The sequence below is a fragment of the Hemiscyllium ocellatum genome, chromosome 32, assembly GCF_020745735.1.
Source record: "Hemiscyllium ocellatum isolate sHemOce1 chromosome 32, sHemOce1.pat.X.cur, whole genome shotgun sequence".
Classification (NCBI taxonomy): Eukaryota; Metazoa; Chordata; class Chondrichthyes; order Orectolobiformes; family Hemiscylliidae; genus Hemiscyllium; species Hemiscyllium ocellatum.
In genome coordinates this window covers 14,460,856-14,478,270 of record NC_083432.1, presented here as the reverse complement: position 1 = coordinate 14,478,270, position 17,415 = coordinate 14,460,856, and the positions used below count along the sequence as shown (strand labels likewise).

Below are 17,415 nucleotides of genomic sequence, written 5' to 3'. Positions count from 1 at the left end.
TTGGGTTGGAAGGTGTTAGTGAAGTGGATGAACTGTTGAACCTCCTCGTGGGAGCACGAGGTAGCGCCAATACAGTCATCGATGTAGCGGAGGAAGAGGTGGGGGGTGGTGCCAGTGAAGCTGAGGAATATGGACTGTTCCACATATCCGACGAAAAGGCAGGCATAGCTGGGGTCCATGCGGGTGCCCATGGCTACTCCTTTGGTTTGGAGGAAGTGGGAGGATTAGAAAGAGAACTTCAGTCAGTCGAAGGAGGGTGTCAGTGGAAGTGTACTGGTTGGTTCGGCGGGAAAGGAAGAAGTGGAGGGCTTTGAGGCCTTCGTGATGGGAGATGGAGGTGTATAGGGACTGGATGTCCATGGTGAAGATAAGGCGTTGTGGGCGGGGAAGCGAAAATCATGGAGGAGGTGGAGGGCGTGGATGGTGTCTTGAACGTAGGTGGGGAGTTATTGGATGAAGGGGACAGGGCAGTGTCGAGGTATGCAGAGATGAGTTCGGTGGGGCAGGAGCTGGCTGAGATAATGGGTCGTCCGGGGCAGTCAGGTTTGTGGCTTTTGGTCATAACCTTATCACCTCAGGGGATCTCCCATCCACTGCCTCCAACCTCATAGTCCCACAACCCCACACCGCCCATTTCTACCTCCTGCCCAAAATCTACAAACCTGACTGCCCCGGCCGACCCATTGTCTCAGCCTGCTCTTGCCCCACCGAACTTATCTCTGCATACCTCGACACTGTCCTGTCCCACTTAGTCCAAAAACTCTCCACCTACTTTCGGGACACCACTCACGCCCTCCACTTCCTCCATGATTTTCGTTTCCCTGGCCCCCAACGCCTTATCTTCACCATGGACATCCAATCCCTCTCCACCTCCATCCCCCATCACAAAGGCCTCCAAGCCCTCCGCTTCTTCCTTTTCCGCTGATCCAACCAGTACCCTTCCACTGACACCCTCCTTCGACTGACTGAACTGATCCTCACTCTGAACAACTTCTCTTTCCAATCCTCCCACTTCCTCCAAATCAAAGGAGTAGCCATGGGTACCCGCATGGGCCCCAGCTATGCCTGCCTCTTCATCGGATATGTGGAACAGTCCATCTTCCGCATCATCACTGGCATCACCCCCCATCTTTTCCTCCGTTACATCGATGACTGTATTGGTGTTACCTTGTACTCCTAAGAGGAGGTTCAACAGTTCATCCACTTCACCACCACCTTCCACCCCGACCTCAAATTTACCTGGACCATCTCAGACTCCTCCCTCCCCTTCCTAGATCTCTCCATTTCTATCTCGGGCGACCGACTCAACACGGACGTTTACTATAAACTGACCGACTCCCACAACTACCTAGATTACAACTCCTCCCACCCTGCCCCTGTAAAAATGCCATCCCATATTCCCAATTCCTTCGCCTCTGCCGCATCTGCTCCTAGGAGGACCAATTCCAATACCGAACAACCCAGATGGCCTCCTTCTACAAAGGCTGCAATTTCCCCTTAGACATGGTTGACAATGCTCTCCACCGCATCTCCTCCACTTCCCACTCCTCCGCCCTTGAACCCCGCCCCCTCCAATTGCCACCAGGACAGAACCCCACTGGTCTTCACCTACCACCCCCCACCCTCCAGATACATTGTATCATCCTTCGTCATTTCTGCCACCTCCAAACAGACCCCACCACCAAGGATATATTTCCCTCCCCTCCCCTACCAGCATTCATAGTTTGTGAATGACGCAAAGACTGGCTGACTGGTTGACAGTAAGGAGGAAGGTGTTACAGTACAGGAAGATATAAATGGATTGTCAGATGGACAGATCAGTGACTGATAGAATATAACCTTGATAAATGCAAGGTGATGTACCTTTGAAGTAACAAGACAAGGCAGTACTCAATGAATGCTGAGAAACTGGGAAGTTCAGAGGAACAGTGTTCTTGGATGCCTGCCCACAGATCCCTATAGGTGTCGGTACAGGTTAAAAGGGTTGTTAAGGAAGCAGACAGGTTGCTGGCATAGACTGTAAGAGAAGAGACGTCATGTTGGTGCTTATAGGACTTTGGTTAGGTCTTACTAACAAAGTTAGTTGGCATACTGAATGCAGTGCTGGTTGTCACACTATAGGAAGAGTGTGATTGCACTGGAGAGGGTGAGGAGATTCTCCAGAATTTTGGCTGGGATGAAGCATTTCAGCTATGAAGACAGGCTGGAGGAGCTGTCTTCTTTGGGGCACAGAAGGTTGAGAGGGGAACCTGATAGAGATGTACAAGGTTATGAGACTGAATGGACAGGGTGAATAGAAAGCAACTGTTTCCTTTATTGGAAGGGTCAATAACAAGGGGGCATAATTTTAAAGTGAAAGGCAGGAGATTTGGAGGGAATTTGAGAAAAATCCTTTTATACCCAGAGGATGTTTGGGGTCTGAGACACACTAAAAGGAGGGTAGTCAAGGCTGGAAATCTATCTTTAAAAAGTACAGAGGTGAGCACTTATATAAATGTTATATCGTTCAAGGCTATTGGCCTAGTCAGGTAGCATAGTTTTAGTGGTGCAATCAGCCAAAGGACATTTTCTGTATTATATGATTCAGTGCCCAAGCTCTCTTCATAGCAACCTTAGCCTTGCAAAACCTAATATTGTCTCTGGGGTCTTGACTTCCTTCCTATTGTGAGGCCTAGAATATGACAACTCTGTAGCTAACATGTAACCACAGATATGAAAAGGCTTAGCACAATTTCCTTTTTTTTTAAATGCAATGTCCCCTTTTGAAAGATAAGAGTTGCACATATTCTTAACTGCCTCAACCTTCAACAATTTGTGAATTCGCCCCTCTCTCAAAAGTACTACTTAGACAGACTACCTACTCCTCTCTCAAAATGCATCATTTCCCACATTCAAGAAAAGATAGCAAAAAGACATATATTGTAGTAGGGAATTTTATAATTTGGGAAATACACAGCATCCTTTGTAAGCAGGACAGACAGTCCCACATGGTATATTGCTTACCCAGTGCCAGGGTAAGAGACATGTCTGACCGACTTGAAAGAATTAGCGAGTTTTGAGAAGGTCTGTAGCTCAGGTTGAAATTCTGGATGTAGGTTTGCTCGCAGAGTGGGAAGGTTCATTTTCAGACAGTTTGTCACCATACTGGGTAACATTTTCAGTGAGCATCTGGATGAAGTACTGCTGATGATTCCTGCTTTCTATTTACAGGTTTGGATTTCTTTGGATTGGTGATGTCATTGCCTGTTCTTTTTCTCAGGGAAGTGGTAAATTGGGTTCAAGTCGATGTGTTTGTTGATAGAGTTCCGTTTGGAATGCTATGCTCTAGGAATTCTCGTCTTGGTTTCGTTTGTCCTAGGATGGATGTGTTGCCCCAGTTAAAATGGTGTCAATCCTCATCTGTATGTAAGGATACTAGTGATTTTGTGGCCAGTTGATATCCATGTATTCTGGTGGCTAATTTTCTGCCTGCTTGGCCAATGGATTGTTTGTTAGTCCTTGCACGGTATTTTGTAAATAACATTAGTTTTGCTTGTTGCCTGCATAGGATCTTTCAAGTTCATTAGCTGTTGCTTTTTGAAAGAATATTGGAGACAGAAGGGGAGGACCAAGTTGTTGTAGTCCACAGCAGGACAAAAACATAGACAAAACTAGATTAGATTAGATTTCCTACAGTATGGAAACAGGTCCTTCTAGGTAAGAGGACCTATTCAGGGATTATCAAGAACTAGAAATTAAAGAAGATCCACAAGGGTTATGATCTCTGGATTATTAGCCAAGACACATGCAATAGGAACGCAAAACAAACATGCAGCTTAAAAAAAAATTTGCATGGGGTAGAGGGGCACTGATGTCAGTATTGGAACTGGAGGGATCTGCTATGATGGTCTCCATCCAAACAGTGCTGGGACCAATGTTCTAGAGAAAAGGGTAAATAGGATGGTCAACAGGACTTTAAAATAGAAAGTGGCCGGGGGGGTAGGGGGAGGGAAGGGTAATACTCCAAGAAGTATAATGGCCAATGAGAAACAAAGCAGCAGGTTAACATCTGTGGGGGCGAATTCAACTGCATGGAAAATGAAAAGAAAGGAGAACAAAGACAAGTGTTTAGAAAGGGTCAGGAATCACAACTTCAAGCACACTGGATAAATGAACGATAGTGAGAAGAGGGACAGTCAATACAGGATTTAAGGTATTGTATCTGAATGCACACAATATATGGAATAAGGTAAATGAACTTGTGGTGCAAATCAAAATGAACAAGTATGACATGTCAGGCATCATAGACATGTGGCTGCAAGGGGCTCAGGACTGGGAGCTAAATATCCAAGAATATACATCTTATCAAAAAGAGAGGGAGGAGGTGGCGTTATCTTATTAGTAAGAAATGAAATTAAATAGACAACAAGAAACAAAGTAGGGTCAGATGATGTTGAATCTGTGTGGGTAGAGTTGAGGAACCACAATGATAAAAAAATCATAATGGGAGTTATGTACAGGTCTCCAAACAGTAGTCAGGATTTGGGACACGATGGACCAAGAGATAGAAAAGAGGAGTAGGAACGGTAAGGTTATAATGATAATGGGGGATTTTAATATGTAGGTGGACTGGGAAAATCAGGTTAGTAGCAGATCACAAGCAAAGGAATGTGTGGAATGTCTGAGTTAACTTTTTAGAGCAACTTGTGGTGGAGCCCACTAGAGAACAGGTAATTCTGGATTTAGTGTTGTGTAATGAGACAGACTTGATAAAGCATCTTAAGGTGAATGCCCTTAGGAAGCAGTGATTATAATATGAAATAATTTACTCTGGATTTTGAGGGGGAGAAGGTGGAATCAGATGAAACAGTATTGTTGTTGAAAAAAAAAAGGCAACTACAGAGGTATGAGGGAGGAACTGACCAGAATTGACAGGGAGAGGAGACTAGCAGGAAAGACAGTGAAACAGCATTCTGGATTAGTGGTGCTGGAAGAGCACAGCAGTTCAGGCAGCATCCAAAGTGTAGCAAAATTGACATTTCAGGCAAAAGCCCTTCATCAGGAATTCCCCCGTCGATTTCGCTGTACTTTGGATGCTGCCTGAACTGTTGCGCTGTTCCAGCACCACTAATCCAGAATCTGGTTTCGAGCATCTGTAGTCATTGTTTTTTACCTAGTGAAACAGAATTAGCAGGAGTTTCTGGGAGCAATTCTGGAGGCACAGCAAAAATTCATGGCCAGGACAAAGATATATTAAAAGGAAGATGAGGCAATAATGGCTAACAAGGGAAGTCAGGGACACCATAAAAGCAAATGCAAAACATATAATGCAGCAAAATGCAGTGGGAAACTAGAAGATTGGGAAGCCTACAAAGACCAACAGAGGAAAAAGAAAAAAAGAAATGAGGAGGGAGAAGATTAAACATGAAGGTAAGCTAGCCAATAATGTAAAAGAAGATTTCAAGAGTTTCTTTAGACATAAAAAGAGAGACACAAGCAGACATTAGGATGCTGGAGTAGAAGTAATGGGGAACAGAGAAATGGCTGAGGAACTGAATAAATACTGTGTCAATCTTCACAGTGGAAGACACAAGTAAAATCCCAAAATTTCAAGGGAGTCTTGGGGGGGGGGCGGGGGGGGGGGGCAGAGGTAAATATGATGGCCATCATGAATGTGGTGGTGCTGGAAAAACTGAAAAGGTCTAAAGGCAGGTAATTCATTTGGACCAGATGGACCATACCACAGAGTTCTGAAGGAGAAAGCAGAGAAAGTGGTGTTAGTCAAGTGATCTTACAGGATTCACTGGAGTCAGGGAAGATCCCAAAGGACTGGAAAATCGCTATGTAACCCCTTGTTTAAAAAGGGTGTATGGCAAAACAAAAAAAATGGGAAATTACAGGCTGATTTTGGAGTCCATTGTGAAGGATGAGGTTTTTGGATAGTTGGAAGTGCATGGAAAAAAAAAGGCAAAGTCAACATGGCTTCATCACTGGAACATCATGTTTGACAAATCTGTTAGAATGTTTTGAGGAGGTAACAAGTAAGTTAGACCAAGGGGAGCCAATGATATCTGGACTTCCAAAAGGACCTTGACAAGGTGTCACACAGGAGATTGTGGAGTAAGGTTAGAGGTAAGGTACAAGCATGGGTAGAAGATTGGCTGTACTGGCAGAAAGCAGAGAATGGGGATAAAAAGGGTTCTTCTCAGGATGGCAGCTGGTGTTCCACAAGGGTCAGTGTTGAGTCCACAACCTTTCACTTTATATATTAATGTTCTAGATGAAGGAACGGAGGGCACGGTGGTTAAAGTTTGCAGATGACACAAGGATAGGTGGCATTGAGGAAGGACAGGTGGTGTTGAGGAGGCAGGGAGGCTGCAGAAGGATTAGGAGACAAGTTAGGAGAATGGGCAAAGTAGTGGTAAATGGAAAACAACATGGAAAAAATGTGAGGTCAAGCACTTTTGTAGGAAGAATAGAGGCATAGACTATTTTCTAAAAGGGGAGAAAATTGACAAGTCTGAAGTGCAAATGGACTTGGTAGTCCGAGTCCAGGATTTTCTTAAGGTAAACTTGCAAGTTGTCAGTAGTTAGGAAGGCAAATATAATGTTAGCATTTCAATAGGACTCTCAGACCAATTTTAGAGTATTCTGAGCAACTTTGAGCCCCATGTACTGGCCATGGAGCAGGACCGGAAGAGGTTTATGAGAATGATCCCAGGAATGAAATGCTTAACATATGGGGAACATTTGAAAACTGAGTCATTACTCAATGGAGTTTTTAAGGATGAGGAGGGGGAAACCTAATTGAAACTTACAGGATGAGAGGAAGTGAGGACTGCAGATGCTGGAGAGTCAGAATTAAAAAGTGTAGATGATGGACTTCTGGCCGAAACGCCGACTCTCCTTCTGCTCAACCAGAATACTGAATGGCCTGGATAGTGTGGATGTTGGGAAGAGATTTGCATTGGTGAGACTAGGTCTCAAGGCCACAACAGAGATAAGGAGAAACCTCTTGAGAGTGTAGTGAATCTATGGAATTCATTGCCACAGAAGGCTGTGGAGGCCAGGTCATTGAGTATATTTAAGGCAGATACAGATAGTTCTTGAATGTCAAGAGGATTCAAGCATTATAGAAAGAGGGCAAGAGAACAGGGTTGAGAAATTTATCAGCCATGTTTGAATGGCAAAGCAGAATTGATGGCCCAAATGGCCCAATTTCTGCGCAGATGTCTTAATGAGATTAAATTGCAACACTCATTATGTTTTCCTATTTCATCAGTCCCAAAGTGTGACTATCCAGACCACTACTACATTGTTAAATTTTATATCACCTTCAAAACTATACTCTATGTCCAGGTTTCTAATAACGTTTTGATCACCAATATTAGTTTGACCTGCCTATAATTTCGTATTTAATAGTTTGTTTTATTAGTAGCAAACCATTATTAACTTTGTTCCATTACTGCAGCATTGCTCTTGTACCTAACCAAAGATTTAAAGATTGCACTAACATGGATGGCACAGCGCCTAGGTGGTTAACACTGCTGCCTCACAGCACGAGGGGCCCAGATTCCAGCCTTGGGCGACTATCCATGTGGAAGATACAAGTAATATCCTGAAATTCGAGAGAGTAAGGGGGCAGAGGTAAATATAGTGGCCATCTCCCTGTATCTGCGTGGGTTGCCTACTGGTGCTAGGTTTCCTCCCACAGTCCAAAGATGTGCAGATTAGATGAACTGGCTGTGCTAACTCCCCACGGCATTCAGGGATGTGGTAGGTTAGTCAGGGGAAATGTAGGGGAATGGGTCTGGACAGGTTACTCTCTAGAGGGTTAGTTTGCAATTGTTGGGCCAAATAGCCTGTTTCCACACTATAAGGATTCTATGAACATCTGTTATCACATATCCAGACCAAGTGACTTACAAGATTGTAGAAATGTGAAGTTTTTTTGGGATACCTTGATTATTATGCTTAGTTTGCAACTGATATATTGTTCATGTCATTCACTTAATTTGTGAAGACAAATACTATTAATTTAATACTATGCCCTCCACAGAATGACTTGCATTTTCAAACAGGCCCAGATTGCTTCAGATGAGAAAATACATTAGTGAAAATTCCACACATTAATTCAGTGACAATGCTTTCAAGTATGAAGAGACAAAATGACATCTGCATATTATAAAATATCTAGCGTACAATATACACATTTTGAGGAGTATATTTAGCAAAGGTCCTCAGTATTAGCTGGTCAGCCATAACTTTATTTTCAAGTCCAACGAGCACTGATAAATCCATATACGGTCAAAGAAATTCAAACTCAATCTCATCATTCCAGCTATAATTTTTTTTTAAAAAAAAGTTTCTCCTTGAATACTCCATGTCAGTTCTCTGGATTCTTGACATCAGGTTGAATGGAACAAGTTGAGCAAGGAGTTTAGTGAGATAGCTGAATTAAGCGGTCAAAAGTTCTTGAAGTTTGATTTCTCATTTCCATTGTGTTGTATTTGGGACATTTGACATAAATTTGGGTAAAACAAACACCCCCAACTTCAGGAATGGGCATAACCCAACGGTTTTGTCTTGTTAATTATTTTATTTGACTTGATTTACCATTGGTGCACAAATTGTTGAAATATCACACCTACCTTTTCTTTAAAGGAATGAAAATTTAGATAATGAAACAATGAAATTTCAGTTATGGAATTCAATATATTACTTTATATCACAATTAGAGTGAACTTTTCCATTTTTAAAAAAGTGGATTTATCCCAGCATTGCACCTCCAATAACAGAGTAAATTGCCTTGACATAAATCAAAACACTGAAAAGGTTAGAGGGAATTTAACTTTATTGACAAAAATATTTGCAACCATGTTCTTTTCTTTCACTTCCCTTAAACATGTCTCAAAACCCAGCAGAAATTCAATCGTAAAGAGACATAGTAACACACTGGCATTAATAAGACTGGTTATTGGAATATATACTTCATACAAGTGCATCTTAACATAAGCTTTCAAATGAAAAAGCAAAGCTGATTTTTTTTTCCAGACTAGACATTATATTTGCACCTCTTTTAATGTCTTTCATTTTAAGAAATCATTTTCACTGTTGATTCGACATGTAATGTCTGAATGAAATGTGCTTTCATATTATTTATAGGATTTAAGAAAACAAAGTATAAACAGAATTAAAATGTTGAGCAAGTTCAAGTCTCACATCTGGCTATTTAGCTGAAATGTTAACACACTCTGCAGATGCTGCCAGACCAGCTCAACATTTCCTGATTTTATTTCAGATGTTTACATCTTCAGTTTCTCACTGTTGTAAATTGATTCAGGCAATTCCCAACACACTCCTCTACTTTATATTGCTGGTTAATATGATTGCCATTTGTATTTTAAAGTCAACTTGTGTTTTTTTTTAAGCTTTGCTCAGATTCATAAGACATATGTATTCAAGAAGTCAATGGCATACAATATTTTACTTAAAATGGATACCCAATAATTTGATCAATCTTCAAAATAGCCTGAATGGTTTTCATATTTTTTTTCACCAAAGTATAATAAATATCGACATTTGTGAAGTTTACTAGAATACAGGCATACAATTTTAAATTTCCACCACCTTAAAGTTTAATTCCAAATGTATGATAAAGAAAAGATCAACAGAGCTTTAAAATCAGTGTTGCTGCACGGATAACGATGCAGTACCTTTGAGGGATTGGTTCTTGGTATTTACAAGAAATATGGTTTGCTATGTCTTTTATGAACTGGACCCTTCACCCCTCTCTTGTAGTAAACACATACAAGTGTTGCTCTACATTCTTATAGAACTGCAGAATAGGAGCAGCAGTCTTAATGACCTCCATGCATTAATTATAGTGCAGAATTTAAGTTTCTGCAAGGTCATAAATCTGTAACATTCAGTGCAAACCTCCTGTTATCAGTAATGCTTCTGTTGAAGAATGTTCTTTCCAGAGGTAGCAAACCAAACAGACTCACGAGCAAATCATTTTTCTGGAAAATACATTCCCTTTTTCGTACTGCCACCAAGCTTTTCATGCAAGCAGTACAACAGAAAGATTAAATTCAAAAGCAAGGTTTGCAGTGCTCCCAAATTCCAAATCAATATTAGCTAGCAATCCAGCATTTATCCCTGCTTCCCATCACCACAAGTTAGAAAATGGGCCTTTAAATAGCATCATGGTACTAATGTTTGAACAGCTAAATTACATGTTGCAAAATGATTTCAAGCCTACAAGTATTACTGACAACATTCCAAACGAGAACCATTCATCTATAATAAAATATTTTCGCAATTATTCATAATACCAGTTCAAATCAGACCCTAACCCTGCATTATAAAAAGGCACATGGTGAGGAAAATGCTCCCACTCAACAAATGACACACAGGCACAACAGCTTGGTCAATCTTGACGAAGATTATCGCTTTGTAAATGATTGTTGAGACAGCCAGTGAAGACCTTCACAAAGGCCATCACCAGAATTAGCACAGGTTGCCTGAACGTGCCACACTCGTTGACGTAATTGGTGCAGATTCAGCTTATCTGTGATCTCTGCAGGAGTCATTGCATTCGGCAAATCCTGCAAGAACAACAATTAAACTTTAAATGAACTCAGGATTGCTTTATAGAAAGAGGGTCATTTACTCTGGCTTTGAATCATCTCAAGATGATTCATTATCATACTTCTCCAGCATCTGATTTTATGTCAGCTATTTCAAGAAAAGTGAGCCCGCTCGAGGGTTTATAGGAGTCAGAAATGGGTGATGTCATTAATTTATTCTCCTCATCCTCATCGTTGCCAAGTCAGGAACAAAGCCAATTGGAGGACTCAAATGCTATTTCAACTGAGATTTGACTCAGAGGAGAGCTTGTAACTTCATATTCAAACAATGACACTATTTTAATCTCCATAATACCACCAAACTCAGTTTAACTGCTGAAATGCCCTTCCAAAAGTCCACTAGTTTGACTATTCTAAATTCATTATCTCCCACATTCTACTCTCCATAAACTTGGTCATCCAAAATTCTGTTGCCTTGCAACAAGTCCTGCTTAGATTGATTAAAGGGTCTACTTCGCAATAGTGATCCTAACACAAAATTTCCTGTTAAGCTTGAAAGTGGCATAATTCAAAGCACATACTAGAATATTAAACGTTAAAAAAGAACTTGAAAGGGAGAGCTAGCAAATATTGAACATATAAAGAAGCAATTCGAGATATTCACCAAAAACACTCGTTAAAACAAAATCAAGCTAGACTCATCAGTGGCTACTCAGGAAGTTAGCATGCAATGTTACAAAAAAAATGACAGCAAGTCTGAGTACTGGGGCCTTTTAGAAGTCAGTGAGCAGTCAAAGATTGATATGGGAACAAAAACAATGACAGTAAGCTACCAAGGAATAGAAAAACAAGATTGTCAGAGTTTTTACAAATATAGAGAAAGGAAAAGAATAGCAAAAATAAACATTAGTTCTTCGATGTAGATAAAGACAAAATTATGAGGAATGAAGACATGGTGGAAACTTTGAATACGGAGTGGCTGCCACAGTGGAAGACTACAAACAGGCAAGAACCTAGGGACCAAAAGGAATGAGGAAATTGATATACTAGCTGACAAAAAGTATTAAGGGATTAATAACTCATATCCCTAGGATCTGAAGGCCTAAACCCCAGGCATCCAAACACAAACAGTGGATGTGTTACGGTTTCTCAAATTTCCTTAGGTTTGTGAATTAGCCCATCAAATTCAAAGTTTGTAGGTGCAATATAGAGGTCTTAATGCATGTGGCAAAATAAATGAAGAGAACATAGTTTTACAAAAGGAAAGCTTGGACAAATTAATTTTTAAGGATATAACTAGTGCAGCAGAATATGAGCCATTACATGTAATACACCTGGATTTTCAAATGACATTTGTTAAGCTGTCATGCAAGAGCCAAGGTTGGGACTAATGGATGGAGTGTAATATAGTATGGAAAGGAACACTGGTTAACAGACAGAGTACAAAATGGATCGAAACAGGGCATTTCCAAGTAGACAGGCAGTGAATAGTAGAGCGTCACAAAGATTAAGTAGCTAAGACTTCAGCATTAATCTATAGAAATGACAGAGACATAGCAATATATTTGAGTTTGCTTATGATACAGGCCCAAGTGGAAAGGTAAGCTATAAGGAAGTGTAAAGGTTCTTCAATTTGATGCGGATGTAATGAAACAGAATATTTAAGATCTGGGAATCTTACAAGTGGTATTCAAAGGAGGCTTGGATGCACTCATACAAGAAATGCACAGTTAGCATTTGATGCAGCAAACAATTGATATGTTGGCCTTTATAACTAGAAATAAATGTAGCTAAAATTGTTCAAAGCTTTGCAATATCATGGGCAGACGGTGGCTCAGTGCTTAGCACTGCTGCCTCACAGCTCCAGGGTCCCAGGTTCGATACCAGCCTCGAACGACTGACTGTGTGGAGTTTGCACATTCTTCCCGTGTCTGCATGGGTTTCCTCCAGGTGCTCCGGCTTCCTCCCATAGTTCAAGATGTGCAGGTTAGGTGAATTGGCCATGCTAAATTGCCCGTAGTGTTAGGTGAAGTGGGACATGTAGGGGAATACATATGGACAAGTTGCTCTTCGGAGGGTCGGCATGGACCTTTTGGGCCGAACAGCCTGTTTCCACGTTGGGGAATCCAATCTAATCACAATACTGCACAGTTCTGGACTCCACATTTCCAAAATATATATTTGTACTGGAAGCAAATGTTACCTAAATTAGCTTCTGGCAAGACAGGTTTTCCCTATAATTAGATGCTGAAAACATTGGATGTATTTTCCTTGGGAGGTGAGGAGAGAGTGAGGGGGAATCTCATCAAGACAAAATTCTGAAGGAGTTGATATGAAATTTGAATCATAGGGTAAGAGTCCGCAGGATCAATATCAGGAGAAATTATCGCATCCAAAAAAGTTCTGAAATTCTAGAACAGTCTTTTCCAAAAGGTTAGTGCATTCAGAAAGCGTGTGATTTCAAATAAACAAGTTGGATTAAAACCTGATATGGAGTGACTTCTGAATTTCTTTAGTTGATGTCTCTTCCTGAGGCAAACTGCTAAACAGCTCATTTACTTAAGATGTGGTCCTTAAACAGAATTCACAGAATCAGAATTGTAATAGCATAGGAGGCAAATTGGTCCATCATGTCTGCACTGGAACTCCAAAAACCATTATGAATTAGCGTCATTATCCAGTCTTTTCCCCATATCCTGCACAATACCTAAATATTATACAAATTCATCTAATGCACCCTTAAATGTCTTAACTGACTGCCTCCACCACACTTCCAGACAGTGCAACGTCAGATTTTTGCTACATTCGCAAATCACTTTAAATCTGTGCCCTCTAATTTCGGATCACTTTACAACTGGAACATTGTCTCCCCATCTATCCGACCTACACATTTCACGATTTTGAAAACTTTTATCAGATCTCCTCTTAGTCTTCTCTCCAAGGATACTGTCTCCAAACTCTAACTTATCCTCATAATTGAAGTTTCTCATCCCTGGGACCATTCTCAGAAACCTCTTTTGCACTTTCTCCCAAATGTGTTCCCTAATTACACTGTGGCATCAAAACTGTACATAATACCCCTACTGAGGTATAAGAAGTTTATTATACAAGTTCAGCATCACCTTCTTGTTCCTTTACTTTATGCCCCCATTAATAAAGCCCATGACCGCATACCTTATTAGTCACTCTCTACCTGACTTGCCACCTTCAACGATTTATGCACATGTATATGTAGGTCTCTCTGCTCCTTTGTCTATGACACTACTCCCTACCTGCTCACTCTAACTTGTTGATGGAGCTTTGAAGTTCAACGCTTCCAGTTTATAATGCTTCCAAATTCTTATGGCCAAAGTAGAACAGATTATAATTGTTGCACTTCAAAATGATACATCTAATACTCAACACATTCCTGTAGAAATGATTGACCATCAATAACCTTCAACTCAATTGACTTCTCCCATTTACAGCCAGAGCCCTATTTCATATTTTAAAATGCCTAGAGGGTATTTATGCTGACCATACAGTGTATATAGTCATATTAACTACATGTTCAAGTAAATTACTACACGTTTCAATTCTATAATTGAATCAGAGTAAAGTTCTTAGCTCATCTTTGCATGTTAAACTCATGCAAACAATCAACAAACCTAGTAGGATAACTTTCCCTATGGCATCTTACAGCCATCTTTTCTGAAGCGTTTCCCTTACGAACTTCTAAGTAACTTAACAGACTACATTTCTTCTGCTCTGGTGTTCGAGACAGACAAATTGCAGTTTTATGTTACAGGCCTTTTACTCTGAGTGACCTGCTTCTCTCAAAGAAGCCAGCAATGTCACTAAATTTCTTGATAGCTTTCTTTCTAGGAAGGTCGATCCCTGTCACCCTACATTATTGAGGACTGTTGTGAGTGAATAGTCCATTTTATTTACGACTTTATTTTCTAAACCACTGAAATACTCACGTCAAGCAGTTTCAAACCTCTCATTGAAATATTAATTTCCAGGCAAATCACAATATACAATTATGATTCCATTTTAACTGTATGGAAATTTAAAAACTTGAAGCTTTATATGGTTCTGTCCACTTTAGAACCCAAGTTTTCAATCACGATCTTTCAGAAGATAGAGTCAAGAAAATAGTAAAAACTGTTCAAAGGAAATAATAGCCATTATGCAGCTGGTAGAAGTTTGTGGAGTCAAGGAATCATTCTAGAATTTACAGCACAATTGGAAAGTATTATTTGAATGATTAACTGAAGTGCCACCCGGCCTTTCAGGGAGATTTAAACATTCTATATTATTCGAAGAACTACAGAAAAGCTTGTCACAGTATTTTGGCAAACTTTTATCTTTAATCAATGTTGGAGATAACTAACATTACCTAGAATCTACCCATGCACAAATTATCTAAGTTTACTTGTACAACATCAACCACATTTCGAAAAATGTACAGTCCTTCAAGTCATTCTGAACTTAAGACTTGGAGGTGCTGGTGTTGGACTGGGGTAGACAAAGTAAAAAAAAAAGAAATCACAACAGGTTCTAGTCCAACAGGTTTATTTGGAAACACTAGCTTTCAGAGTGCTGCTCCTTCACAACCACCTGAAGGAGTGGTGCTCCAAAAGCTAGTGCTTCCAAATAAACCTGCTGGACTAGTACTTGGTGATACACGTCGAAAGTGAATACTGCAGATGCTGGAGATTAGAGCCAAGAGTGGGGCGCTGGAAAAGCACAGCCGTTCAGGAAGCATCTGAGGAGCAGGAAAATCGATGTTTCTGGCAAAAGCCCTTCATAAGGAATGAGGCCGGGAACCTTGGGAGTGGAGAGATAAATGGGAGGGGGGTGGGGGAAGGTAGCTGAGTGTGCAATAGGTGGACAGAGGTGCAAGTAATAGATCAGAGGGGAAAATGGAGCGGATAGATGGGAAGGGTCACCTCGACGTTGCTGAGCTGGAAGGTTGGAACTGGGGTAAAGTGGGGAGGGAGGGTGGGGGAGAAGAGAAGACGCAACGGGGAAACTGGTGAAATCCACATTGATGCCATGGGGTTGGAGGGTCCGGAGGCAGAAGATAAGGAATTCTTCCTCCAGGCATCGGGTGGTAAGGGAACAGTGATGAAGGTGGCGTGTCCTCCGCGAGCACAGCACTTCAGAGAACTCCTCGGGGACACCCACATCAAATCAACCCCAGCGGCCTGTGGCCGAACATTTCGACTCCACCTCCCACTCTGCCAAGGATTTGCAGGTCCTGGGCCTTCTCCATTGCCAAACCCTTACCAGACACCTGGAGGAAGAGCGCCTCATTTTCTGCCTCAGGACCCTCCAACCCCATGGCACGTGGGTTTCACCAGGTTCCTCATTTCCCCTCCCCCGACCTTACCCCCAGTTCTAACCTTTCAGCTCAGCACCATCCTCATAACCCTTCCCACCTATCCGCTCCATCTTCCCCTCCGACCTATCACTTTTACTGCCACCTCCATCCACCTATTGCACTCAACTACCTTCCCTCCAGCCCCACCTCCCTCCCATTTTTCTCTCCACCCCCAAGGCTCCCAGTCTCATCCCTGAAGGGCTTTTGCCCAAAACGTCAATTTTCCTGCTCCTCAGATGCTGCCTGACTGGCTGCGTTTTTCCAGCACCACACTCTTGACATTATACATGTCTGTCTTTCCTTTCTTAAAGGGTGACATTATAATCAAGTCTAACCCTCTGAACATTTCTAGACTTCTTTCCTCAGTAAACAAAATCTGAACTGGAAACATTGACTTCTTTCTTTTTATTTGTTGTGGAAGCACAATGAAGCTAAATATCAAGTAATTTATTAGCTGGAGTTCTTGATTACAATATTACAATGGGCATAGGCTGTTGGTAAGAGTCAAACTGAACAGCTTTAAGAGTAGGTAAAAACAAGGACTGCAGATGCTGGAAACCAGAGTCTAGATTAGAGTGTTGCTGGAAAAGCACAGCAGGTCAGGCAGCATCCGAGGAGCAGGAAAATCAACGTTTCAGGCAAAAGCCCTTCATCAGGAATAGGGGCTCCTCAGATGCTGCCTGACCTGCTGTGCTTTTCCAGCACCAGTCTAATCTAGCCTTAAGGTAGGTCCATGAAAACTCCTTATGTGCTTCAACTCACCTGCTTATTTGCAAAGATTAACAACACAGCATCTCTTAGTTCATCTTCTGAGAGCATTCGAGTTAGCTCATCCCTTGCCTCATTGATACGTTCTCGATCATTGCTGTCAATAACGAATATTAAGCCTTAAAAGAGAAAGCATAGACTCCAAGAATGTGTCAACTGCATATCCAATGACAAAATAGCAAGCTGAGACTTCAGAACATATTTTAAAATTACTCCAAACAGATGCATGTTAACACATTAGATAAAAAAAATTAAAAATAAGTGAAATAGTTGACCCACAAGAGATGCTGCTGTTCATACATGCCCACTTTTACATTTCTAGAAAAATCCATGCAAGACATCATTAGTTAGGTATAAAATATGCTGCCACTTCCCCATTGTCTACTTTTTACCTGGGCATTTTAAAAAAGGCACCAGAAGAAGTTCTACAGTTTGCACTTTCAAAGACATAAGTACAGGAATCAAATAAACTGCCTCGTCATGATTCTGATTGTATATGTATTGTGATTAAGCAGCAAAGCACACACAATTCTCAGTATCATTACGATTTACTGCTTGTGCAAAAATGATTAGACATGAATCTGGAATGCCAATTTTAACCAGCATTACCATGAAGGTGTAGGTAGATTCGAGTCAAACTCCTGTTTTGGATTCTGCTAAATTTTACAAAATTAAACAGTGCAAAGAGGACTATGACCAAAACCTACG

General features: G+C 41.1%; 1 protein-coding gene across 1 annotated transcript in view; it reads right to left on the bottom strand.

Annotated features, from left to right (window-relative positions):
- Positions 1-8,815: 8,815 nt before the first annotated feature.
- The window catches only part of LOC132830979 (ADP-ribosylation factor 2-like), a 29,953-nt gene continuing 21,353 nt past the window's right edge, over positions 8,816-17,415 (bottom strand). Inside the window, exons 4-5 of the mRNA XM_060848945.1 lie at positions 16,702-16,826; positions 8,816-10,589 (exon numbers count right to left, since the gene is read on the bottom strand). Of these exons, the coding sequence (XP_060704928.1) occupies positions 10,428-10,589; positions 16,702-16,826 (287 nt within the window). The 3' untranslated portion in view covers positions 8,816-10,427. The remainder of the gene's footprint in view (positions 10,590-16,701; positions 16,827-17,415) is intronic.